Source organism: Zonotrichia leucophrys, chromosome 19 (assembly GCF_028769735.1).
Source record: "Zonotrichia leucophrys gambelii isolate GWCS_2022_RI chromosome 19, RI_Zleu_2.0, whole genome shotgun sequence".
Taxonomy (NCBI): domain Eukaryota; kingdom Metazoa; phylum Chordata; class Aves; order Passeriformes; family Passerellidae; genus Zonotrichia; species Zonotrichia leucophrys.
The window spans coordinates 1380575-1408555 of NC_088188.1; the positions used below are offsets into that span (position 1 = coordinate 1380575).

Sequence of the window (27981 nt, forward strand, 5' to 3'; positions counted from 1 at the left end):
CAGGGATCTGCACTCCTGCAGCTGCTCTGTCCCTGAGGACAAGGCTCCTCCAGACAAACCATGGCAGGATCCAGGTGGATCCCACCCACTGGCCAGACACCACTCCTGATCAGAGCATCACTGTCATATCTGGGGGCTGTGAAGGGAAAATCTCTGAGCTGTGGACACAGAGCAGCCCCAGCTCCCACCCACAGCCAGCTCCTCCCTCCCTCCTGCTCTTGTTTTGGGCTCATCCCACCCCTGAAGCCTGGCAGGGCTGGAGCACATTTCAGAGCTGCCAACCCTTCAGCTGGAGTGTTACAACAGCCTGAGACACATTTTCCCAAAGCTTGCCCTGGGAGGAGAGAACTCTGCACCAAGGAAAACACAGTGCTGTGCTCCATGGATCCACCTCAGTGCATCACACAGGAACCATCTCCTCATTCCTCCTGGTTTGCACAAACTGGACACTGGGACTGAGGCACAGCCACTTGTCACCTGCACTTCCACACAAGCCTGGACAGATCTGCACAGCTCCTGCACCTCCCTGGTAGGTTTGTTACCAACACCCTTTTCCAAATCCCTGCACCCTTCCAAACCCTCCCTGGCCCATACCCCAGAGCTGGTGGGGGTTATGACATTGTCCCTACCTCTCCAGGGGGCTTCCTCACTTCATCTTCCTGCATTTTCATTGAACCATTGAATGGTTTGGGCTAGAAGGGACCTCAAAGCCCATCCAGTGCCACCCCTGCCATGGCAGGGACACCTCCCACTGTCCCAGGTGCTCCCAGCCCTGTCCAGCCTGGCCTTGGGCACTGCCAGGGATCCAGGGGCAGCCACAGCTGCTCTGGGCACCCTGTGCCAGGGCCTGCCCACCCTCACAGGGAACAATTCCTGCCCAATATCCCACCTACCCCTTCTCTGTCTGAAGCCATTTGCCTTTCTCCTGCCACTCCAGGGTGCTGTGTGTCTGCTCCAGATTGCAATGCAATCTATTCTATTACCATCTGTACGGCAGATTATCTTTGTCAAGTGGGCAGTTTGCCTTATCTCTCTCTCTGAGTGACCACATTCACACCTCCCTCAGGAGGGGACATTGCTGATAACAGCTATTGAATGTCACTGCATGGCTGATAAGAACTACAGCATCCCATTGGGAGATGTGAGCCCAGAGGGAGGAGCCAAGCATTCCTACCCAGATATAATCCAGAGGTTCTGAGACACCAGCATGGCTTCTCCACTGGATTCCCCAGAGGAACAGCAGCTGCCTCTTCTCCCACTGGATCATCAGAGGAAGAATCCATCCTTCTCTGCAGGATCCCTGCTCCAACAGAACCACCCCTGACACTGCAGGAGGGCTGAGCCACAATTCCAATGGGACTGCTGCCAACACCCTGACCCACAGGGTGTCAGGTTGGGTTCTGACTGGCAGTGTTGTTCTCGTGTACTGCATTGTTTATTTTATCCTTTTATTTTCTTCCCTATTAAAGAACTGTTACTTTCTGCTCCCATGTTTTTGCCTGAGAGCTCCTTAATTTAAAATTTATAGCAATTGGGAGGGGTGGGGAGGGTTTACATTCTCCATTTCAGGGGAGGCTCCTGCCTTCCTTAGCAGACTCCTGTCTTTCCAAACCAAGACAGTGTCCCTGTCCAGCCCTCCCACGGGCTCCCTCAGCAGCTGCATGCCTCCCTGTCCCCTGGTGCTGCCCAGTGAATGTCCCCAGCCCTGCCCAGTGGATGTCCCCAGCCCTGTGCCAGCCCAGCCATACCTGATGGGCAGGGAGGGGTCCCCGGCGTCCCACCAGTCCTTGGGGGGGCTGATGTACATGCACCACAGCTCCCAGCTGTAGCCGTGGGCTGAGTTCTCGTAGCGCTGCACCTCGAAGTTGTCCTGCTTGATGTTGTCAATGGAGGGCAGGATCACCCTCTTCCTGTTCTCCTGGATCCGGGACAGCACCGGCTCCGCCCTGGGGGAAGGGGCAAAGCACAGACAGAGCCTCAGTTCACTGCAGCTCCACTCAGTTCCATCCCAACATCCCATCCATCCCTGCCCTCTGGCAGTGGGAGCCATTCCCTGTGTCCTGTCCCTCCAGCCCTCATTCCCAGTCCCTCTGCAGCTCTCCTGGGAGATCCCTTTGGTTCTGGAATCCACTCAGAGCCCTCTCCTCTCCAGCTCAACAGCTCCAACTCCCTCAGCTTGTCCTCACAGCCCTTTGTGCTCCTCCTCTAGACCCACTCCAGGTCCACGTTCTCCTTGTGATGGATACAAACCTGGCTCACAGGCTGGAAACTTTCCCTTCTGTAAAGCAAGGCCAGAAAAGGTGTGCTTGGTTCCAACCATGCCTGAACTAGTCCAGGCTTCCCCCAGATCCCAAAACCCTGGGAACAATAGCTTCATTCTGGAAAGCAGGACTGTTTGAGGGGTCTTTTCTCCTTGGGATGCAGTTTGATGACTCTGTAGCTAAAAAATTCATCTCTGGGACGTGTTCAGAGCAGGGGGTGTGCTCAGCCTCACCTCTGCAGCTCCAGAGCCACCATGTGCCCTGGGGTCAGTGCCCACACCAGGGGGAATTTGGGGGAACTGGCACTCCCAGTGCCCCCAGTAACAGCAGCAGTTGGGAAACTCAAGGGGAGTCAGGCCCACACTGCAGAAATGTCTCCTCTCTACCCCCAGGAAAGAGCTTCAAGAGCTCAGTCAGTGGAAGCTCCACAGTGAACCAGGTGTGAGGATTTAGTGACCAGAAAATGGAATGTTCAGCTGGGAATACAGATCCCAACATCACAAACAGCTCCTAAAATAACCCCTTCAGCTGCACTGTCATTAAAAAGGATTCAATAGCTGTGCACAACTCTGCCTTTAACAGCTGCAAATAGGGGTTTTTGTGGCTGTTACTGTACTCAAATTCAACACAAGTTTAGCTTCTTCCACCTCCACTTTTCTAAACATGGACCATTTACTTTTTACACTTGGTTAAAGGAAAAAAATCCCTTTCAGGCTCCTGTCATGACAAAGATTCAAACTTAAGCCACTTGAGCTCAAATGTTCTAAACCTCCCTGAAAAACAATCCTTATGAAACACCTCTTGCTGCTTCTGCACCTCTGCTCTTATTCCCAGCAGCAGAGGAAACAAATCAATCCAGAGCATCTGAGCCTCCCTCTCTGGGATTCAGCAATGGGAAACACTTTCTCCTTCATTCCCTTGCTGCCTGGGCTTTTTTCCACTTGCAGGAATTACTTAAGGCTAAGGGAATGGGAAATCATCCTGAAAAACATAAACAGGGAGCAGGGAAAGCGCACGCACAAAGGGAAGGAACAGAGAAGGATTTCAGGGAACAAGGGCAAGGAAAAGTTCTCCTCATGCATTCCCACCATGCCATTCAATGCAGAAGGAATCCTGGAGAAGGATTAACAAGGCAGAGGACCTGTGTGCCATTCTGTAGGGACACATGGGGACAATAAACCAAAGGACCTCTGTGCCCTTCTGTAGGGACACTGTTGTATTGCACTAAATAGTTATTTAGTTGTTTGCACTGGGTGTTTGGTAATTTGCACTGTTCACATGATTTGTATCCTATGGCCACATGGTTTCCCTCCTTTTTCCCCGCCAAGCGTCAGCCCTGGTGGTCTCTCCCCCGGTTTACCCTTCCCCTTGCCCCTTCCCACTTGTATCCCATTGGTTGTGGTCCTCCTCCACTCCCATTCCCCAGGTATAAAAGTCCCTTGCCATGAGGCAATGCCCTCTTTTCCCACCTGGGAGTCACCAGAGTGTGAGGAGTCCCCTCACAAGTCAATCAACAGAGGACATTTGTCCCCATGTGGAGAAGAGCACTTCCAATCTTTTGCTTTCGTCCATGTAAGATGGTGTGGGCTTGGGTGCACAGCCAGCTGGATTGGACCCAAACAGCCTGCCCAGACATGGTTCTTAGAGGACACAAAGCAGGGGTGTTCCCCTGGTTAATACCCCCTCAGTAAGCCCCTGAGCACATACCAGCCAGCAGTGAACTCCACGTGGGCATCAAAGAAGCCGGTGACCTGGCCCGTGGCAGCCTTCCAGCCCTCGATGCGGGCCCGGATCAGCCCTTCCCTCTTCTGGTTCCTCACCACCTTCACCAGCCCGGGGTAGCGTTTGTTCACATACTCCTCCAGCGGCGCCTTCAGCTCCTCTGGGGACAGGGACACACAGCCATGGGGTTGTGGTGTTACATTTCAGTTAAATTAGACATTGCTCTGTCTCACCCCTCAGAAATGTACGGTTTATTCCAGCCCTGTGACCCTCCCCTGCAGTATCATGGATCTGCAATGCCATTGGCCCAAGTCTGATTCTGCACCCACTTTGAATCTCCTTGTTAAGCTGGGCAGGGAGACCAGAAGCTCTCTTGACCTCCTGCTCTCTTGGTCCTTCTCTCCCTAAGCTTCCCTTCCCTTCCCTTCCCTTCCCTTCCCTTCCCTTCCCTTCCCTTCCCTTCCCTTCCCTTCCCTTCCCTTCCCTTCCCTTCCCTTCCCTTCCCTTCCCTTCCCTTCCCTTCCCTTCCCTTCCCTTCCCTTCCCTTCCCTTCCCTTCCCTTCCCTTCCCTTCCCTTCCCTTCCCTTCCCTTCCCTTCCCTTCCCTTCCCAGCACAACCCACACAGGAGAGGCTCAAGGTGTCCCAGAGTCACTGAGGAGCCCATGGGCCACCTCAGACACTTACAGTGCTCTGCACTAAAAAAAATGGAACTGAAACACAGATGGAAATATGTCACCCATGGCCAGCAACAGCAGCATTTTAAACTCTTGTGGAGGTTTGAGCTGAAAGCAGTGCTAGAAATGCTGCAAAACCCACCCAAAGTGACTCAAATGACATCAAAACCATGTGTGAGCTTCACTGCCCTCTTCACTCAGCCTCACCACTGCAGCCTTGGCACTTGCTATTTGTTTTGCCGCCAGAAAAGGTGAAATTCCCCTTTCTTTTGTGAGGGGATGAAAGGGATTCTGGCTTTGTTCAGAAGATCCTCCCACCATGTATCTGGTGTTCAGTGCAGCTCATTGCCCTGTGCTGCTCTCCCAGGCCTGACACCCTGAGGGACCTGCAGCCCTCAGCAGCACAGAAATCCTCCAGAGTACAAGATCTGAGCATGAAAGACCCAGAGGGCTTTGAAGGTGGGAGCAGATGGAAGGTTACAATAAAGGATAAACACCAGTGTGTTTTTCCAACCCTTTGGAAAAGTGCCAGAGGAGCCTCAGTCCTTTCAGTGCCTGTTGCACCAGCTCAATGCACAAAGGTCTGCTGGAGAGAGAAGCTCTGAAAGCTCAGCAAAGCCACTGGGCACCAACACAAACTCTCAACTCCATGAAAGCAGCTCCTGAGAGTATCTTTCATCCCTATGAGGCTTCAGGACTGCAGAAAATGAAGATATGATCAGTGACCTCAAATTATAGTCTACTACCCTTCACTGCACTCTCTCTCTCTCTCTCTCTCTCCTGGAATAAAAATAAAGAGGAGTAAAAAAAGTCACCATTAATCATCCACATGGTAAAATCCTCGAGACACACGAGCACACGTGGGGTCCCACATGAAGGAAACACACAATGGAGAGCAAAGAGTAAACAGCAAGTCTCATCTGCTTTGAAATCTTCAAAGGAAAAGGATTTTCTGTTCCCTTCCCTGCCACGCCTCCAGCCAGGCACAGCAAATGTGCTTTCTCCACGCTGCCTTTCTGGGATGCTTCCCTCACATCTCCATTTCCCCAAAGTCTCCTTTCTCTTTTATGCTGAAGTGGGAATAAAAAGAATAAAGCAAATGAGCCCCTTCCTCAATTCAAAGCATCTGCCTCACACACATCCATAACTCAGCAACTTCCATTTCATGCTGAGCACTCAGAGCAGAACCAGGATTTTACGGAGACAACAACTCTCCCCAATGGTTTTAGGGAGATGAAGACACCGATTTTTTGGACAGATGAAGCCCCACAAGCCCAGCACTTGGCATCTCACGTGGCTTTGGAGCAGGTAAGTCAGTAATGCAGCAGAGCACTGCATCAGAGTGATTAAAACAACTTTCACATTGGAAGTAGAGTCTCAGTGGAAATGTGAGAACTGCCTGGGGAATTGTCTGAGCAGCTCAAAGCAGAGCAAAGCTCCAGGGGAACAGAGGAGCTGGAATGTCACAGCTCACAGGGAGCACAGGGTCAGCCCTGGGAGCCCAGCCCAGCATGGGACAGCAGCTCCTCAGAATGTTCCCCAGAATATCCCCAGGCAGCCACAGCCACTCCCTGCTGTGTCCTGGTGCCACCAGGGGCACAGGGACCTGGAGGGAGCAGGGAAACACAGCAGCACCTGTGCCATGGCACCAGGGATGTCAGGGGTGCCCGTGGCTGGCACCACCCTGACCCCACTCATGGCACAGGGCAGGGCCTGTCCTGCCCACAGCTGGGACACAGGTGTCCCCAAGGGCCTGTCCTGCCCACACTGTGGCACACAGGTGTCCCCAGGTGCCCTGTCCCATAGTGTGTGACACAGGTGTCCCCGGGGGCTGCTGCCCCCCTGCAGCAGCTCTCAGAGACACAGGCAGTGCCCAGAGTGGGAAATGCAGTTCCAGGCCCTCTCTCCAAGGCTTTCCTGCACAGCCTCATAGGGATTGCCAGGTTTGCTCCCTGCCTCTGCTCTCCCAGCCCACAGCACACAGCTTTGGGGAGAGCTGATATTTCCTGAGCTGGGCCAGCCTGACCCTTCTGAGCTGTCTGCAGCTCTGGGAGGAGAGGGCACAGAACACAGCCCTGTTCTGCTGTGATCACACACATCCCTGGCTTTTTATACTAAGAACTGTGAGTACTTTATTTACAATAATTTTCCAATACCTATCACCTATGTTAGACAGTCTGTCTCTACTCTAAACCAATCCAGAAGTGTCACCATCACAGCAGAAAATGAAGAACAAGAAGAAGAAGAATAAGGACAGGACATGCCCAGATTCCTCCATCTTGCTTTTTGAACCCCCATTCTAAATTCCCAAAATTCTACTTTTTCACCCTGTGATAAATTCACTATCATTCTACTCAAACTCTTGTGGCTTGTAACTCTTCACACAAAGTTGGTAATTGCTTCCATGGGCTAAAATCAAAGGCACAGGTGTTTGTGACTCTGTGCCAAGGTCTCTGAACCCCGTCTCAAGTCCTCCAGGGCAGCCAGAGCAATGTCCTGGGTTCTGACAGTTGGAAGGCCTGAACAGAACTCCAGGGATTTGTGACTTGCACCGAGGGACAGCAGCAGAGAGCAGGTGCCACACACAGGGGCAGCCTGGCCCTTGGATCTGCTCCTCCCAGGACTCCACACAAACTCCAGCAGGGACAAAGCCCCTCCAGCTCAGGGACTCGCTGCCATTGCCACCACAGGGCTGACAGTGACAACATCCATGAGAGCCTGAGCAGGATAGCCAGCCTGGTGCTCAGGAACTGGGACTCTGCATGTAAAGAGCTCAGGAGCCAGGATGGGAACAGAGCAGTGGCCCCAGCTCCCCTCCTGCTCCCTGACTAGAGGAGCACTCCTGAGGATTCCAGTGGTGAATCCACAGGCATCGTAGACATCTTTTTGTGAAAATCCTTTCTTAGGATTTTTTCCCTTCTGAGAAGCTGAGAAGCCTCAGAAACAAAATGTAAACATTGATTATCTGCTGCTGTGGAATGCAACAGGTGCATCTGTGATTGGTCTCATGTGGATGTTTGGGATTAGTGACCAGTCACGGCAGAGCTGGATCTCTTTCTTTCTCTCTCTGTCCAAGCCACAGACCTTTGTTTTCATTCCTTTCTATTCTTAGCTTAGTTAGCCTTCTGAGATTAAACTTTTCCTTCTATTTTTTTTAGTATAGTTATAATGTATTATATATATCATAAAATAATAAGTCAAGCCTTCTGAACATGGAGTCAACATTCTTGTCTCTTCCCTCACCTGAAAACCCCTGTGAACACGGTCACACACAGGGGCTGCACAACCAAGAATTCACTCCAATCCAGCACTGCCCTGCAGCCTGGAGCCTCCCTTCCCTCCTGCACCCCATGGCTCTGCTCCCTCACACACTCAGGCACCCTCTGAGGAGCTGGAGCCTCCCTCAGAACACAGCACCCCTGTTTATTCAGGATGCACTCTGAAGGTTTGACCTCTGCCATTGCTTCCCAGCAAGATTGCAGAGAGAAATGCTACTGAAAATGCCAAAAGGTTCAATTTCAATCCTGCCTTTTGTTCTCCATCTCTCCCTATTGATCTTCCCTGAAGGGCAAGTGCAAGGAACTCAAATCCTATGGACCTGTTGCTCCATTAAAAGCCCAGCTGCAATGACTCATGTTATCTGTTACAAACTGTTTTGTCACCTACACAAGCTGGGAAGTGGGGCTGCAGGGAAATGGAACCACCTGGTGCCAAGGAAAGTAACCCCACCAGGGACATCAGCCCATGCAAGCACAGAAACATCACTGATCCATCCTGTCTGAGGTTGAAATATTTAGCTGGGGGTGTGTGTTCTATCCCCATCTGTCAGAGCTGGGGCAGTTCTCTGCTGTTCTTGGGGCAGTTTTTTCTTTATCTCTCCCACAGCCAACCCTCCCTCCAGCAGATCTCTGCTGTCCATGGCCACTGAGTGTCCCTGCAGGGCTGATCCAATCCCAGCATCCCATGGGGAGATGCTCCGCCCAGGGGAGGAGCCAAGCATTCCTACCTGGATCCAATCTGAGCCTGGCACAGCACAGCAGCCTTTGCCCCCTGCATTGCCAGAGGAGCAGCTTTCTGCTGCCCTGCATGGCCAGAGGGAGCCCAGGCCCATCTGCAGCAGCCCTGGAGCTGCAGAGGAAAACTCCCCCCTTGTGCAGGATCCCTGCTGCAGCAGAGCCACAGCTGGCACTGCAGGAGGGCTGAGCCCCCATGGGTGGGGCTGGGACACCTCCCTGACACACAGGGGCAGGGACTGCTCTCACTCTGGCTGTGGTTTGTTTTCTTTTTCTGTACTATTGCATTTGTATTTTTAATTTTCTTATTAAAGGCCTGTTATTCCTACTCCCATATCTTTGCCTGATGGCCCTTAATTTCCAAATTATAATAATTCAGAGAGAGGTGGTTTACATTTTCCATTTCAGGGGAGGCTCCTACTTTTCTTAAGAAGACACCTGGCTTTTAAAAACCCAGACACACCCCCACCCCAAATCCTGCCCAAACCTCCCCACATGCTGTGGTAGCCCCCAGAACTAAAGGTGGGAAGTGCCTGTAGACACACAGAGAGAGGAGCAAAGACCAACAGCAGCACCAGAGAAGCTCAAGGTTTACCAAGAGCAGGGAGTTCCTTGTGCAGCACTGGCCAGGTGTCCTTGGGAGAGGACCACACCTCCACACCCCTAAGGAAAACATCCTTGTGTTTGCCAGGCTCAGCTGGGTGGAGAAAGCCTACAGGGGCCAAGGTGTTATCAGAAACATGGAGGGGTCAGGGCTGGGAGTGCTCCAAGCCATGGGAGACCCCAGGCACCCCTGTCCCACTTTGTCACCTGCCTGAAACTCCAAAGCCATCAGGGCTGGGATTTCTGCAGGAAATCATTAGAGCAGCTCCTTCAGCAGGCAATAAATACATGTGAACACTTTTCAGGGAGACTCAGAGCCAGGGGAGTCTCTGAAGGTTTTCACCTGCAGCTGGACAAGAGGAAACTGTGACAGGGGAGCAGGGGATGAGTCAGTTCTCCCAGGGAAAGCCGGTCCCAGTCAGGGCATGCAGCTCCAGCCTGTGCTCACTTAGTTCAGCAAACCCCAAAGAGAATCAAGAATACCCTGAGCTGGAAGGAACCCAGAAGGACCATGGATCCCAGCTCCTGTCCTGCACAGGCACCCCAGCTGTTATAGATGGATAATGAGATGATTTGCTCTGGCAATTAAAAGATAACTATTGTGTCAATATTGAGAAAAGCTTTAGTGATGTACAGTTATGTTATTGCAGTTTAGATGCCCTCTGTTCTCCCCACAGTTCCCTTTCCCCCTGTATTGTTGCCATCACACAGCCTGGGCTGTCCAGGACAGGCACAAAGAAGCTGCACAGGTGTCCCTGGCATGGGCCAGGTGGGAATGGAAAAGCTTGGGGGTGCTCAGGGGGTGGGCATGGCAACACCTGAGCTCCAATCCAGGTACAAAGCTGTCTGCACTGATAAATGGCACAGAAGAGCTGACTGACAGACCTTGGGAGGGGCCAGGGCTGGCTGATGCAACCCCAGGGGTATAAAAGACTGAGCATCCAGCTTGAAGATGAACTGGCCATGTGGTATCTATGAGGGCAGCTCCCAGCACTGTGAATTTGTCCTTAATATAGTCATTTTGTTGTATTTTTGTCAAGGTTTTATAAACCCTTTTAAATTTTCAAAGTGAGCAGTTGTCTCTCACCCCAACAAACCCACCCTGTGCTGCTCTGCTGCTTTCCCTGCAGAGCCTCAGAGCTGAGCACCAGTGGGGCAGCTCAGGTCAGCTCCAGTGAAACAACATCCCATGCTCAGGTTGCATCAGCTCCTTCTCTCAGCTCCAGTTAACCACCCCATGCTCCAGTTAACCACCCCATGCTCAGCCCCTGCAGCTCCCTCTGAGCACAAACACCCAGGCAGCTCCCAGGAGGTCGAGGCACAGGTGCTGCTGCTGCTGTTGGAATGAGCACAACAAGGAGGGGATCCCTGGAGAGCCAGACCCAGGCAAATTACAACCCTGAGCATGTCTCCCCTGGTGGAGCCAGCCCCTTTAAATAGCCTTTCATCCAGAGGGTTTCCTGTATTCCAAGAGGTTTGCTTTTCAAAGAGATGTTATCCCAGATTAAAAACGCTAAAAGACACAACAACTTTAAAAAAAAAGCAGGTGATGATTAAGCAACAGAGTCAGACAAAGTGTGCAGCTGTGAGATAACAGAGCATCTCAGGGGCACGTGGCTGCATCCTCCCCCAGCCAGGGAACCTCGTTATCACTCCCAAACACAACCTGCACACTGCCTTTGGAATTACAGCCCTGCAACAAGCACAAACAAAAGCAGCCTCCAAAAGAGTCTTTATGAAGTGTAATGTGCAGCTCAAGGGAGAAGGGGGTTCAAGCTACAACTCCCCAAGCTTGCTCCTTCAAGGAGGGATTTTTTTTCCCCGTTACATTACATTGGCATCTTTTATCTATTTACAGCTCAGACATAAAGCATCAGAATGCTGGTGTTCATTAACTTTAATCTCTCACTGCACACTTTTGTGTTGTGCTGTGCTGTTGTACAACAAAGCTGAGAGCAGGGAGTGCCTAATGAGGCTTCAAAGCTCTTTGTTCCAGCCTGAAAACCTCACACCAGCACCAGGCTTTGCTCCTGGCTGTCACAGCTCTGCCTGGGGGGCGCAGAGCCAGGTGGGCAGGGCAGGGAGCTCTTGCCTCCACCTCTGAGGCTAATATTAAAGCTTGATTTGGAAATCTCTGTTAATATTTGGTGCTTTGCTCCTCAGTTACCCAGAATTGCTGTGGTTTCTCTTCCCTCCTGACAAACCCACACAAAGCCCAGCCAGGGACTGTCCTGAGCCTTCAGCAACTTCCCCAAAGCTGCTTCTGGTGACCCAGGGGACAGCACAGCTCTGGGTTTGGGCACTGCTCCCTGGAGCCAGCCTTCTCTCAGGTTACACAGCTGAGCCTCCAGAGGCTTTTCCTGGGCTGCAGCCACAGGAATTGTCCCTCACTCCCACTCAGCTGCTCCCACCGAGGCTGAAGAAATTCCTTCTTGTTCAATCACAGCCTCCAAAGTCACACCCACACAGCCCCATCCTCTGCCTGATCCTCCAGGATTCATCTCTAAATCTGAGAGCTCATGAGGAACTATTTTCCTGTAATTATTTTCCTGTAGAAGCCAAATCTATTTATTATGATGACTTTGTTTGTAATATCCAAAGCATCAACTCCGTGCTGCTGCTGTTGCTGCTCAGAATGATTGCCCACCATTAGTGGGAACTCTGTGACAATGTTATTGCCATTAATAATTCCTGGCTGTCACTGCAGCTCCTCCAGGATGCTGAGAGGGAGCACATGGTCCCAGAGATACGTTCTGGTTTGTATCATTTCTTTTACATGAGAAAAGTAGATTATTACACGCTTGGGAGGAGCTCTTCATAAACATCTGCCAAGTTACCTCATTATCTTCCTTCAAATCCCTCCTTAAAAATCTCATTTGTCATGAGGCCTGCAAAGCCTCAGCAGCAGAACAGTGGCATTATGAACTCACCCTCCCAGCTGATGGCACCACCTCAGCCCCCACCCCACTCTGCTGGTGCACCCAGTGTTTCTGAGGACGGAACTCCTGAGGGATGTCCAGCCCTCAGCACAGTCCTGGGCCACCATGAGGGACCCTGGACACTCCTGACTGCAACCAAAGCACCCTCGGGGTGGGATGCAGCCTAGCTGTGCCAGGACACTGGGATTTTCCCACCTTGTGCCCAGGATGTTGGAACTTGTCCATCAGTTGGGGTCATCTCCCTGCCTCTCCCTCCCTGCTGCTGTACAACACTGCAACACAACCACCCAATATTGCAACACAACCCCAACACTGCAACACAACCACCCAACAGTCCAACACAACTCCAACACTGCAACATAGCCCTGTCAGTGTCCCAGGCCAGGCTGGACAGGGCTTGGAGCACCCTGGGACAGTGGGAGGTGTCCCTGCCATGGCAGGGGTGGCACTGGATGGGCTTTAAGATCCTTTCCAACCCAAACTTTCTGGGATTCTGTGAAAGCCAGAAATGAAAGTGCTTGAACACAGTCCAAGCTTTGGGCACCCTTCTGCCCCAGCCCTGCCAAACCCCAGGGGTGCCCTGCCATCCCACAGTGGGTACAGGATCCTGCCCTGATCCCCACTGCCAGCTGCAGCCCTGGCCTTGCAGACACTTTAAGAAGGATTTGTTTTGCTGTCCTGTGACTTTCCAGTGTCTCCAGAGCACCTGACTCACCCTCAGCCTCACCATGAGTGAGGAAGAGGCTGTTCAGAAACACATCCTTTGTGCACACCAATGAGGGAGAAGCTCAGTGATTACCACCAATGGCGTCTCTTTAAAAGAGTTCTTCTCTTTTCCCCATTAATAGGATAAAAATTTGGAGAAAGAGCCTCTCATTCTGCTATTTCAGGTGCTGGGCACTGTGGGATACCCCAGCAGCACCTCCCCTGCACTTCCCCTTCACAGCTCTGAAATCCCACAGCCTCGCCCTGGGACCATCCCAGCCCCTGCCCTGGAGCTGCCATGGTTCCCACCAGCTGAGGAGCCCTCCTGATTCCTTTAGTCGTGATTAGAACTCATCAGCTTTCTGTGATGCTCATCCCTGTGGTGTTTGAGTGCCTGTGTTTGCAGCCTGAACAGCTCACTGTGCACCAGCTCCTCTCCTCACAGGCAGAGCTCTCATCTCCCTCTGGAAATGAGCGCTCCACACCCTGCTCCCTGCCCTGCTCTTCCCTCCAATCACACCATCCATGGCACTCCTGCATTCATTTTTTTTCAAATAACATTAAAAGGATGAAGACACAGCACAACTGAAGAAGGCAGTAAACAAAGTCACTTAACTATTTGCTGTCCTTCACAAGGATTTTAACTGCCCTGATTGGATATTGGAAGGAAACAAAAGAAGATTCTTGGAAGAATTTGAGTCTGAAAATGGTCCCTGCAGTTCTGTGTTATCAAAAGGCAGAAGGGAAGGAATGACAACAGTGACTGAGAGCAGGCTGAACCAAAGGACACTCATGTGTAATGTGGGAAACCAAACATCCCCTCCAGGCTGTGGCAGGGCCTGACTGGACAGGTGAGCTGGAATTATTTCCTCCTCTTCATCTTTCCTGTTTCAGAACTCAGGGAATGAGGGTCCCTGCAGAGCACCAGCCATCTATAAAGCCTAGGATGGTATTTTACAGCAGGGAAACTGAGGCACACACAGAGGAAACATCTCAGTTAACATCCCTGGGAGGTGCCAGATCAGAAATCCCTCTGGGCTCCAGGCTCTTGTCCTGGCAAATATTTTGAGGTGCCTATCTGCAACAACCAAAGTTATTATCAGAAACAAGGATACCCTGAGACCAGAGCTCCTGGATGGTACTGAAGGGAAAGGTCAGATGGCTCTCTGCTCACAGCTCTCTCAGATTTAGCTGTGCTTTGACCCCGTTCCTCACCAGAGAAGCTGCAGAGAGCTTTGTGTCAGCAGCACACCCACCCCCTAACCCCATGTGTCCTTGCCCAGGAACCCTCCAGGAGATTCCTGACCAAACCCAGCCCCTGCTGGTGCAGCTGGAGCTGCCAGTGCTGCTCACCCTCGTCGCTGTTGTCGTCCACCAGGATGATCTCCTTGAGCAGGTGTGCGGGTGTGTGGTTGACGGCGCTGTGCACCGAGCGCAGGATCACTGACAGCGCCTCGTTCACAAAGATGAAGATGATGGAGATCTGGGGCAGGTCCTTCCCGTATTTCAGCTCTTTGCACCTGCAGCACAAAGGGCACAGGGGTCAGCAGAGCTCACAGGGCAGCATTTCAGCCAGGCTGGTGCAAATCCCAGGGTGCCCTCCCAGCTGTGCACAGCCAGGGATCCCCAGTGCCAATCCAACCTCGAGTCGCTGCTGCTGGGGAGAGAGCACAGCAAAGCAGAGCAGCCCCAGGCACATCCAGCGCCCATCCTGTCACAGACATCTTTTATGAAAATCCTTTCCTTAGGATTTTTCCTCCTGAGAAGCTGAGAGGCCTCAAGAACAAAATGCAAACATTGATTATCTGCTGCTGTGGAATGCAACAGGTGCATCTGGGATTGGTCTCATCTGGTTGTTTCTAATTAATGGCCAATCACAGTCAGCTGGCTCGGGCAGAGAGTCTGAGCCACAAACCTTTGTTGTCATTCTTTCTTTTTCTATTCTTAGCCAGCCTTCTGAAGAAATCCTTTCTTCTATTCTTTTAGTATAGTTTTAATATAATATATATAATAAAATAATAAATCAGCCTTCTGAAATAATGGAGTCAGATCCTCATCTCTTCCCTCAACCTGAGACCCCTGTGAACACCATCACACCCACCCCAGCTGTGTGTGGGCAGATAAGCAAGAGTGGCCTCCAGAACACAGCAAATGCCTCCAGCAGTTCAAGGGAAACTCCCCAGTCCCACTCTGCCCCAAGATTTACAGGTGCTCAGAAATGAGCCTTGTTCTTCAACAGCACTTGGGAATTTTCCTCCCATTTGCTTTGGAAAGCAATGAACATAAAAGGAACCTTGGTTAAATAGTCTCAATAAATGTTTTTGCTCTCTCAGCTGATACTCCTGAGCACACTCCTGCCTCTGAAGCAGTGCTGTGCTGGTGTCTTTGCATTCCACAGCCAGGATGGTCAAACCCAAACTCTTGTGATCACCTCCCTGGTTTCAGGAATCATTCCTTAACTAGGGCAGGGGCTGGGGCTCGGTCTCTGCTCACACAGACTTCAGAGCAGGACAAAAGCAGGAGCTCCCAGGTGTGCACCAGCACCAACCCTGGCAAGCAGCAGGTCCGTGTTCCATGGACACACCAGAGCAGGAAGAAGGGACATCCATGGAGCAGGGCTGGGGCTGGTCCCTGTTCCATGGACACACCAGAGCTGGGACATCCATGGAGCAGGGCTGGGGCAGCTCTGAGGGAAGGGGCGCTCCAGGTGCCCCCCAGCTCTCCAGGGAGCACAGGGACACTGATGTTGTTTCCCTGCCACGTTTCATCTCAACTGGACACCTCCTCTTAACAGAGCAATTGTGGAAAGCAAACAGGAGATCTTAATCCACTTCCAACAATTTAATTCTACTCTCCAGCTGCCTCTACAATAAATCCAGGTGGGGCAAGGACAGAAGGAGCCTGCCCACGCCCTCCCCACATCCCTCACAGATTGGACAGGGAACAGGACCAGAGTCCCAAATTGCAATGAGTGTGCATGGAGCAACCCTGCCCAGATAAGCAGAGAAAGACCAAAGGCAGAGTGACATCCCAGCAGCTCCTCACTCCCCAGCAATGCCTCTGCTTTTAATTGTCCTGGGTGTTTCTTAGGCAACAGCAGGCGTTCTTCAGACTCCAGAATGAGACTTGGAGACAAAGATTTCCACAGAAACAGAGTTTTCTCTATGGATCTTCTTTGGTTAAACAAGTTTGCTGGGTGACAACACGGTTGTGTTTCTTGATTTAATTATTGCCTACCCTACAGCAAGCCAAGAGCTCGACAGAAGGGAACCAAACACTGAAAAGGATATTCCAAAGGGAAAATCTTTCTTTAAAATGGATGAAAGAACGGTCATGATGGGGCAAAGTGACAAGTGACCCTGAAATCCTGCCAAGAAAGTCAAACTAAACTGACTCAGACATTAAAAACAGCTTTTGGTTGATGTTGATACCTGCTCTGGTGAAGTCAAGGCTGTCACAGGAGCAGGAATGTTTCCTTTTAATCATTGCTCACCTCTGGGCAGCCTTCCCCCAAGGAATGCTGCAGGGGATAAAGAGCTCAGCCTGTGATCAAAGAGCTCTGGAGGCAAATCCAAACCCAGCTCTTTGAGGCTCATCTCCTGCTCATTGGCATTCTCCCTGCACCTCTCCTACCAGGGCTCTCCCTCCCCAGGGCCAGGACAGATGGACAGACGGACAGGGATCCAGGGAGGGGAGATGAGCCTGGGAGGGAGGAGTGGGAAAGGCCAGCCCACCCTGCTGGGGCACAAAGCTCCAGGAGAGGCTTTGCACCAACACCCTGCTCTGGTGGCTTTGGCTCCCACCCCAGAGCTGGGAAAGCAGAAATTTAAACCAAATTAACACCAAGGTTGTTGTGTTCCTCCCACAGGGTCCCTTCAGTGCTGGTGCCAAAAGCTGAGGGGTGAGGGATGCTCTGCCACAGCCTGCAGCTCCACGAGGCTTCTTCATACCAGCAAATATCTCTGCAAGTGTGCAGGAAAACACTGGAGCTGTCCTGGGAAGGGAGGGGAAAAGGGCAGAGCAACACTTGAGCTCAGACATCACTGGGAAAGCCAGGGAGAAGCTGCAGGAAACTGGGAATGGTGAGGGCACGGGTGGGGAGTGCTGGGCTTTGGCTTGTTGGGTGGTTTGGGCTTTTTCTTTGAAACCTTTTCCATAGAAAAAGGGCTGATCTGGATGCTTTACCCTTCAGCCCCTGTGCAGGCAGAGGCACAGGTGTGACTGCATCACTGGGGAGCACTCAGAGCCTGCAGGGAGGGCTCACTGTGGGTCAGCAGTGCTGGGACACCTGAGGCTGCAGCCCCGACAGCTCTCCTGCACCCCCAGAAACAGCCCCCTGCCCACTGAGAGGCTGCCTCTGCTGCAAGGGTGGGTGGGCACGAGGTGGGAAATCCTGCTGCCTTCAGAACTTCAATGAGAACCCTGAGGAACAGTACAGAGAATCCAGCACCTACCCAGGCCCCAGCTCCAGGGGCTCAGGAGAGTCCCAGGCAATGCACCAAACCTCAGCTGAGACTCCTGACACCCCCTGCCCACAGTCATCCCCTCAGCCCTTGCTTGTGTGCCAGCCAAGGCCCTTGGAATTCAAACCCCAGGCAAAAACCTTCAAAATTCAGTGAGACCTTAGAGCCCCTTCCAGTGCCTAAAGAGGGTCCACAGGAATACTGGAGAGGGAATTTTTGCAAGGACAAGCAGTGATAGGATACAGGGAATGGTTTTAAGCTCAAAGAGAGTCATATTGGGCAGGAATTGTTCCCTGTGAGGGTGGGCAGGCCCTGGCACAGGGTGCCCAGAGCAGCTGGGGCTGCCCCTGGATCCCTGGCAGTGCCCAAGGCCAGGCTGGACAGGGCTGGGAGCAGCCTGGGATGGTGGCAGTTGTCGCTCCCTGGGACAACTTTTAAGGTCCCCACAACCCAAAGCACTTTGGATTCTGTGAATCTCAGGTTTTATTTCTAACACCCAGCTCGTGCTGTATGTGGCCAGCCCAAAGCAAGTCTCATTCTAGAAAGCTGAATGCTCAGGGGAGCACTCCCTACATTTGAAAACTTCTCCATTTAAATTAAATGCAAGGGTCAGACCACCAAACACATTCCAGTGTCAGTGATTAGCCTACCCAGCTGAAGACCAGCCCATCATTAGATGTGGAATTTAGCCCACATTCCTCATTCCATCATCCCAAAGGCTGCCTCAGAAAGTTCTCCCTGCCCATGGAGCAGGTGCTCTCCAGGCTCATGCACATCTGCAGGTGGCCCCAGGGCAGAGGTCCTGCCACACCTGCAGGACACAGGTGGAGAGGCCACTGGGCCAACAGGGAAAGAGTCCATGTGCCAGGAGTCCAGGGAAAACCCCTCAAGGGATAGCCACCTTGATAGGGTGAGGGAAAAGGCCTCTCCCAGCATGCCTTGCTGTGACATGCAGATTCCATGTATCCCATTGGCCCTCCCCCTGGCTCCACCCCTGTGCCCTCATCCCACTGGCCCTGCTGTTTTACCCCACCCCTCGAGATCCCCATAATGAACCCTGCTTTCCCGGCTCCATGGCTTTTGGTCCCTGGATCCTTTTGGGGAAGAAGCTCAATGAAGGCTCTCCTTGGAACCCCACACACAGACCCCTTGTTCTGCATCTCCTGGGTTCCAGAAGAGCTGAAATCACTCAGGGTCAGCACAGACCTGCCTGTGCCCCCCAGGTGTCTTCTTCAGGAAGGTCCCAGCACCCTGAACAGCACCCACCACGACACAGAGGCACTGGGCCAGTCTGCAGCAAGTCCTGACAGAAGAAAACTGAGGGAGGCTGCAGGTTATCCCTTCCCATTCCTGCTCTGTAGGTGGGAAACACCCCCTGAGCACAGAGCACCTGCCAGCATCTGGAAATGAATCAGTGCAGGTCACACAATTACATTTTGTCCCACTAAATCCTGCTCTCTGCAATTAAACTCAGGCTGGTACATGCTTGGAGGATTTATACTGAAATATCATGGATCAGTAGTGGAAAGAAAGAGCCACCTCACAGTTTTGTCTCTCCTTTAGATCAATGAGGTATCAAAGAGGCATTTTATGTCCCATTAAATCATGCTTGAATATGTTTCATTAAATCATGCTCACAAAACTCTCCAAGTCTGAGGAGGCTGGGGAAAAACTCCCCATGTTCAGCACTGGGTTTAATTTAAGGACCTTGCTGAGGTCTCATTGAGAAATGTTCCTGGCCTCCAACAGGGGGGAAAAAAGGGGTTTTCTCTGTATTGGTCCAAGGCTCAGGCATGAAGGGAGAGGTGTAGGTGGAGCTCAGGGAAAGGTTCTTCCCCCAGAGGGTGCTGGCACTGCCCAGGGAATGGGCACAGCCCCGAGGCTGCCAGAGCTCCAGGGATGCCCAGGCTGGGATTGTTGGGGTGTCTGGGCAGGGCCAGGGCTGGACTGGATGATCCTTGGGGGTCTCTTCCAGTTCAGAAAACTCCAGGACATCTTTTCTCACTTCAGGACAGACTGAGGAGCTGAGGACTGACAGCAGCCCCTGCATAAAACAACTCCCACCATCCTCCCCAGCCCCTCCTGCAGGGACACAGGACCTGGGTGGGTGCAGAGGTGACACAACTCCTGCCCAGGCTCCCCAGGGAAAGGCCCCAGCCCTGAGGCTGCCAGAGCTCCAGGAGTGTTTGAAAACTGCTCCCAGGGATGCCCAGGCTGGGGTTGTTGGGGTGTCTGAGCAGGGCCAGGGCTGCACTGGCTGACTTTGCTCCTTGCTTCAAGGCAGACCCTGAGGGGCTGGAGCATGGCCAGGGAAGGGAATGGAGCTGGGAAGGGTCTGGAGCCCCAGAAGCAGCTGAGGGTGCTGGGCAGGGGCTCAGCCTGGAGCAAAGGAGGCTCAGGGGGCCCTTGTGGCTCTGCACAGCTCCTGACAGGAGGGGACAGCCGGGGGGTCGGGCTGTGCTCCAGGGAACAGGGACAGGAGCAGAGGGAACGGCCTCAGGCTGGGCCAGGGCAGCTCAGGGGGGACAGCAGCAGGAATTTCCCCATGGAAAGGGGGCTCAGCACTGCCAGGGATTGCCCAGGAAGGTTTGGAGTGCCCATCCCTGGAGGTGCCCAAGGAAGGGCTGGAGGTGACACAACTCCTGCACTGTGACCGCCACCACCTTCACTGGCTCCCTTTATTCTACATAAATCCCAAGTCTGCAACACGAGAACCTGCAAGGAGACCCACAAAACAAATGTATTTACAGAGAACATCTCTTCACCTGGGTTATATAAGACAAAAAAAGACAAACAAAGGAAGGCTGACAAGGAGAGCTGGGGAAAGAGGAAGCAGGGCTGAGTTTCTGCTGAACAGCTTGGCACACATCAGGCTGGATTAATCAAGTCAGCCAAATTCAAAAGACAAAAAGCATAAACCCCAGCTCTGCTCCAGCTCGTGTTTGCCTGCTGCAGAGCCTGCTTTGAATCCTCTGCTCGTTTGTTTTCTGCTCAGCACACAGCTGTAAATCCACTCTTCAGAGCAGGCAGTGAGATTAGGATGTTTATTGTCTGTCTCAGTAACAGAAAAGGGATATCCCAGCATTTACTGCCTCATGATCCCTCGGCAGAAAAATCACCTGGAATCACAGCAAACACTCCTGGAGCACAGAGAGGCCACAAAGTGGCAGCTAACATTTACAAAGCACCTCTTGCTGCCCGGTGATTTAACAAGATCCATTCTACCACTCAATTAACACCTCTCACCTGGGGCACAAAGCCATTTCCAATAACCACCTGGAACTGCCCTGTCTGGCATCAGCCAAACCCCAATGGTTTCCACACCTTCCCTTTCCAACATAACCCATTGTTCAGCACCAATAAATGCAGATAAAGGACAGCCTGGAGTGTGGACTGTTCCTAGACAACAGAGGCACTGCTTGGCTTCAGGGCCTCTTCACTCCTCGGCCTTCAGATCAGGGATGGGGACTCCCCCACTGCCCTGGGCAGCCCCTTCCCATGCCTGACCCCCCTTTAAGTGAGAAATTTCCTCCATTCCAATGTAAACCTCCCCTGGCCCAGCCTGAGGCTGTTCCCTCTCCTCCTGTTGCTGTTCCCTGGGAGCAGAGCCACAACAACTGCCCATCCCTCAGAGCCAGGGCACAAAGGACACCCTGTGCAGTGCCCACCTTCCACACAGGCTGCAACAGGAGCCACTCAGGGTGGGCAGACCTTGCTCTGCTTTGGGAAATACACCCAGCAGCAAAGGTCAATAAAATAACAGCAGGGAAATAGCAGCTCTGTGGAACACACAGTCCCTTGGCCTGCCTGGTGCCTGGCACAGGGAGGGAAGGCAGCACCTGGAGCTCACTCTGGAGCACACAGCACTGTGCTGTGCCCTTGGGAGCAGGGGCTGGGGTGGGAGCTTGTCACAGACATCTTTTATGGCAAATCCTTTCCTTAGGATTTTTCCTCCTGAGAAGCTGAGAGGCCTCAGGAACAAAATGTAAACAATGGTTATCTGCTGCTGTGGAATGCAACAGGTGCATCTGTGATTGGTCTCATCTGGTTGTTTCTAATTAATGGCCAATCACAGCTGGCTTGGACAGAGCCGAGCCACAAACCTTTGTTATCATTCTTTGCTATTCTATTCTTAGCCAGCCTTCTGATGAAATCCTTTCTTCTATTCTTTTGGTATAGTTTTAATGTAATATATATCATAAAATAATAAATCAGCCTTCTGAAACATGGAGTCAGATCCTCATCTCTTCCCTCAACCTGAGACCCCTGTGAACACCAGCACAGGAGCTGCTCTGTGCTCAGGGGGGTCTGAGGAGCAGAGTCTGTGCCCAGACTCACTGATGATCTGAGTTCTATTTCATAGCTACAGCACCATCAGCTCTGATGCTGCACCATCCATCACCTCCCCAGGGATGCCCCCAGGGCTGTTCAGGCCACAAATGCCCCCCAGAGCATGAAGGGGACATCTCTACCTGTCCTTCTGAAATGCCTCCAGCAGCAACCACCATGGAGAGGACAGAACCCCCTGGGTCTGCAGAACACCCATGTTAGTGCTCTGTGCCCCCCAGATATGCAGAACACCCATGTTAGGGCTCTGTGCCCCCCAGGTCTGCAGAACACCCATGTTTAGGGCTCTGTGCCCCCCAGCTCTGCAGAACACCCATGTTTAGGGTTGTGTGCCCTCCAGCTCTGCAGAACACCCATGTTTAGGGCTCTGTGCTGCTCCCTCAGCCTCTGGAGTTATTCCTACAGCTCCTGATGGGGTCCTGCTGCACCCCTGTGCAGCCCTGTGGGATCAGCCATCACAGCAGCACACAGGGACAGTCAAACACAGCAATCTGTGCCAGCTGGCACAAAATGGACCCAGATCACAGCATCACTCAGTGGGGTTTGGCTGGAAGGGACCTTAAAGATCATCTCAGTCCATGCAGGTCCTGTGTGCCTGTGGGAGAATACAGGGCAGACAAAGAATGTGGTGGTTCTGATTATGGACAGCACACCTCTTTATAAAGCAGATCCTCATGATGGGTTCTCCAAGATTTCCTCCTCTCCTCCATATCAGAGTGCCAGATCTCCCTCCCTCCTGCCTCCCCACCTTTATTTCTAATTCTGAGCACTCAGGAGCTCCCCAGTCTAGATCCTGACTTATTAATGATTTCTCTTTTGGCCATCACACTAAATAAATCCAGCTAACGTGCTTATCAGGAGCTTATCCCCTCCTGACAGTTCAGTCTTGTAGCAGGCTCAAGAGTGTGAATATTTAAACAGGCAAATATTCTTTTGATCAGCAGAATAAATGAATTGTTACTTCCTGTCTTTAAAAACACTGTGGACATTATAGAAGTGCTCAGCTCTGTTGGCACATCTTCCACAGGGCTGTGGAGCTGCTCCTATAAAACATGGCTCAGGAGCAGAGAGAGAGTTCCACTCACACATATTTAAATGCCTTTTTTACAATGAGCTGTGGAGCTGCCACATTAAAGCTAAGGGTGTGTGAGACACAGCTCAGTCACAATTAGTGCACATGAAGTGAAATTCTCTCCAGATTCCAGAGATTGCTGTTCCAGAGCTGCAATTCCAGAGATTGCTGCTCCAGGAAAACATCAGCTGCAACTGAAAGAGTCCCCACTGCATCTCTCAGTGCTGAGCTTCCCAAAACTGAGAGCACTCCTCCGATGGGAGGTACCAGCAATGTCACCCCATTGCAGAGACAGAGGTCAGGACTGTCCCTGTGTGGTGCAGGAGCCCACAGTGTGTCCCTGTCACCTGGCACCAGGAATGCCATCCACTGTGCCCAGCTCTTGCACAGAGCCCCTGGCTCCTCATCAGCCCCAGCAGGACAAGGCAGGGCTGGCCACAGGATGACCAAGCTCCAGGGTCTCCTCATGGCCACATCTGGCCACATCTGGCCATCCAGAGCACAGCTGGGGGCTCCCAGTTTGACAGGTCCTCAGGAGAAGCAGGCTGCTGTCCTGCTGCCCCTTAACCAAGGCAGGAGGGATTTAAACACAGGATGTTGAGGTTATGATGCTCAGGGATGAAGGGTCAGCCCAAGGGGACAGGGGCTCAGCAGGGCTCAGGAGTGAAGGCTGCAGGTCCTGCTGCCTGGCTGGTGGCCTCTCTCTCCTCCCACACAAGGTAGATTGGGCAGGGAGGAAATTCAGGAGCATTTTTTTCTCTGTTTGTTTTAAAACAGTGCCCTGCAAACAGAGCTGAGCTCTGAATGATGTCAGACAGGCATGGGGTGAAGGAGCAGCTTTGCAAGGGCTCTCTGCAGCCTCTGACAGGGTCACAGCACAGGCAGCAGCACCCTGAGCTCCCTGCCAGGAGGGCCCAGGTGGGAGACAAGGGCAGCTCAGAGCCCATCACCAGTGCTGAGCAGCCCTGTGCTCCAGCAGGGCAGGGACAGACAGAAACCCTGACTGTCCACAGGGACAGACAGACAAACAGGAGCCTTCGATGTGCTCCACAAGGACAGACAGACAGGAGCCCTGACAGGGACAGACAGACAGGAGCCCTGACTGTGCTCACAGGGACAAACAGACAGGAGCCCTAACTGTGCTCACAGGACAGACAGACAGGACCCTGACTGCTCACAGGGACAGACAGACAGGAGCCCTGACAGGGACAGACAGACAGGAGCCCTGACTGTGCTCACAGGGACAAACAGACAGGAGCCTGACTGTGCTCCACAGGGACAGACAGACAGGAGCCCTGACAAGGACAGACAGGACCCTGACTGCTCCACAGGGACAACAGCAGGTCCTGGCCACTGGCAAGGGCTGGGTGCTCCCAGATGAAAGGCACTAATGTCAAATTGCAAATGAACAGGGAAATGTAAGTTACCAGTAAGGTATAAATTAGCAGTGCATGTTCTGAGAGCCTCTGTTGGAGGCAGCAGCTGCTCTGTAGCTGCTCATGTAGGCACAGTCTGGACAAGGTAACTCACAGACATCTTCCCCCAGAGCTCCCTTCAAGCTCAATGAAGTGACACTGCCACTGCCAAAGGACAGTTTGTTCCAGCCCTCCATCCCTGGTATATTTCTGTCAGGTGTAACACACTGAAGTGGTTTTTGGGAAGGTGAAGATGCCTTCTTCCTTCCCTGATCAGAGGCAGCCCCAGGCTGAAGGTTCAGACCAACATCAATGAGGGAAGGGAGCCTTCATGTCCCAGCCAGGGACTCCAGGGTGACAGTCCTGTGGGAATCCACAAAATCACAGGGTTTGGGGAAGCTGTAAAAGGCAGGCTCAGAGACAGCAGAACTGTGATTAGAGCCAAGCAGCAGCCATGAGATTGGTCAGCAGAAAAATTATTTAAACAGTAGGAAAGCAAGGACAAATAGAACAATGGTCTGTGTATTAACACTTGTCTAGAATAACTCTCTAAGCTACAGAAAAGTTTATCTAGTGAGATATTAGGAAGTTTGAAGCTTAATAATGGAGCTCTGTGGGTTGTGTTTTAAGGCTCACAAGCAGGTATTATATTTGAAATAAGCAGGTATTGTTTAACCAAAGGTACCTGTGCTTATAGTGGTTGGATAGAACTACTGTCAATGTGCTTTTGCTTGGTGTGATTGGTCAAAAAACTTATAAAGTGAGTTGTAACATTGAGTTCTTGGTCTGCTGCCTGGGATGTGAGCTGCTGGCATCTTCCCATTGTCATAACCATGTAATGAGGCTGATGCTGGAAAATCAAACAGCTCAAGGCACGTTCCCAGCAATCCTGTCCCGTTGGTGATTTGTGCACAGACCCCAGCTGGTGATAAATCCCAGCTGCAAACATCCCAGCTGTGCTCAGGCAGGTTGGGATGGAACTGGCACTGCTGGAAACCTCCCTCTCAAATTGAAAATGCAATCCTTGGTGCAGGGCCTGAGGTAGGAGAGTTTTACTTGAACAGATCTCATGGAACTCAGGAGTCTGACACCCCCAGGGCAGACCTGGGGCAATGAAGAAGAGTGGCCACCACTTGTGCTGCCAGGAACAAGGTGGAATGATGCCGCTGCTGGAAGAGCTGGCATAAAAATGATGAACTTAAAAGGCGCAATGGACTTTTAGAGACAGCTCTTCTTCTTTGTGCTCACAGAGCCACACTGCTGACGGCTTTATGGACTGGAAGATGGAGAGGTTTTTAAACCTTTCCCATTACGTACAGACATCGCTGGATAAGTTTGTTTAACCTGTGCCAGAACTGGATCAGCCTCAGCAGAGGGGTGTTACTGAGCCCTGTCTGCCAAATTCCTGCATGGGGAATGTCACACAGGGAGGGCACTGCCATCCCAGCAAATGTCACACAAGGAGAGCTCTGCCATCCCAAAATCCCAGAACTGGCACCAGGGAGAGCTCTGCCATCCCAAAATCCTGGAGCTGTCTCTGGAGAGAGCTCTGCCATCCCAGCATCCCAGAGCTGGCACCAGAAAGGGCTCTGCCATCCCAAAATCCCAGAACTGGCACCAGGGAGAGCTCTGCCATCCCAAAATCACCAGAGCCCAGCCCAGCCCAGGCTGCTCACCAGGGCACACTGACACTCTGGTGAGACACTTGCACTCCTGTGGGTGGAAAAGAACAAAAATGAGTCCCAAGCACCATCAAAAGGGTGAAAAGCAGCAGATGGGGCTGATTCAGATCTGTTTTCCCCTCAGATTCCAGTGTCAGGTACAGTTAACTGAATGCAATGAACTGCCCATAAATAGTGGTGCCCCTTCATGTAGGGGACATTGAGGGTGGAAAATTAACACACCAAAGACCACACCAGCCTTCATTCCAAAGTGCCACAAGTTTCCCTTTATTCCACAGAGGAAGCTTCACACCAGCCCTGCTGTTCTGTGGAGAGATTTGCTCCTGTGTGGCTTTTCTGCTGTCCCAGGTGACACATCCACCTCTGCCACACAAAATACACAACAGACAGAGCTGGGGGACACAGGTGACCAGCTCAGAGCCCCAGCACACAAAGGCACCCAGTTTAACCTGGTGCAGAACTGCAGCACAATGAAACACCTCACAGCAGGGAGGGAGGGATCCAAGCAACACAGCCTGTCAAACAAAAGCTGAATTATCACAAGGTTAAGAAAAAACCACCACAAATGAAAATACTCCAACTTTCCCCTGTCCCCTCATAAAACCCCAAACCAAAACACAATCAGTTTTTAGGGACAGGCTGGAGATGCCCCACAAATGGGGTTTCACATCCCATCCTTTTTGTTGTGCCTGCCTCCTCCTGCAGAGACCCAAAGGACAGCTGCCACAGCTCCCTGCCACAGAACCTTCCAGAGCCGCTCCAGCCCAGGGCCAGGGTTTGGGGCTGGAGATTTGTTTGCTGCCAGCCCAGAGATGCTGACAGGAGCACCTAAAGCCTGCCACAGTGACACACACCTCTGTCACCCTGGCAGCAGCCCAGCCGTCAGAGGAGCCAGCAGTGGCACTGAGTACACCCTGGGTGTGTCTGGGGAGCACTGGCCATGGATGTGGCACTTGGGGACATGGTGGTGGCCTTGGCCGTGCTGGGCTCGATGGTCCTGGGCAGCTTCTCCAACCTAAATAATTCCATAACACACTTGACAAAACACAGCAGACTCATATCAAAATATGTGCAGAGATACACAATGAACTCTAAAGGCTTTAATGTGATTTCTGATGAGCCTAACTCCACACCTTGGGATATCCCAGGACATCCTCGTCACCTACACACCCCAGAGGTTTGCATGCCCACCTGAAAAGTGGGGAATTCTGGACTCCTTGTCTCTCATCCACCTTCTAAGGCCATTGGACTTTCACCTGCTTTTCACCAGCCCTAACACCAAAGCTCCCCCCACCTGCACAGCCAGACACATCCAGACACACCTGTCACAGACATCTTTTCATGAAAATCCTTTCCTTAGGATTTTTCCTCCTGAGAAGCTGAGAGGCCTCAGGAAAAAAAATGTAAACATTGATTATCTGCTGCTGTGGAATGCAACAGGTGCATCTGGGATTGGCTCATGATGGATGTTTGTAATTAATGGCCAATCACAGTCAGCTGGCTTGGACAGAGAGTCTGGGACAGCTGCCTTTGTTATCAGTCTTTCTGATTCTGTTCTATTCTTAGCCAGCCTTCTGAGATGAAACCTTTTCTTCTATGCTTTTAGTATAGTTTTAATGTAATATATATAATAAAATAATAAATCAATCCTTCTGAAACATGGAGTCAGATCCTCATCTCTTCCTACAACATAAGACCCCTGTGAACACCATCACACACACCCAGGGCTTGGCTTTGCTGCCTGCACCTCCTGAGGTTCCCTCTGGCCCACAGCAAACCCCCACAACTCAGCAGCTGAAGGCCTGGGAGGTAAATCCTGATGCATCCATGGGGCCCTGAAGGGACTGAATGATTTCCCCATGGCTGGGCTGCAAAGTTCCATGGCTGAAGGACAGAATGTTGTAAATCCACTGCAAGTTCTGCTGTGCCAGCACAGGCAGGTTCAAGCTCCCTGCATCCCTTAATCCACAGGCACTGCTGCCCAGCTCTGCCCTAACATCTGTGCTGCTTCCTGCCTGAAATCCTCAGTGGCAGAGGGAAAACCTGCTGGGTTTGTCCTTCTGGTGACAGACAGCTCCACAAAT

At 52.0% G+C, this 27981-nt stretch overlaps 1 protein-coding gene across 1 annotated transcript in view; it reads right to left on the reverse strand.

Annotated features, from left to right (window-relative positions):
• GALNT17 (polypeptide N-acetylgalactosaminyltransferase 17) overlaps positions 1 to 27981 on the reverse strand; it is a 235410-nt gene that overhangs the window by 138090 nt on the left and 69339 nt on the right. Inside the window, exons 3-5 of the mRNA XM_064729185.1 lie at positions 14272 to 14438; positions 3969 to 4143; positions 1749 to 1946 (exon numbers count right to left, since the gene is read on the reverse strand). Of these exons, the coding sequence (XP_064585255.1) occupies positions 1749 to 1946; positions 3969 to 4143; positions 14272 to 14438 (540 nt within the window). The remainder of the gene's footprint in view (positions 1 to 1748; positions 1947 to 3968; positions 4144 to 14271; positions 14439 to 27981) is intronic.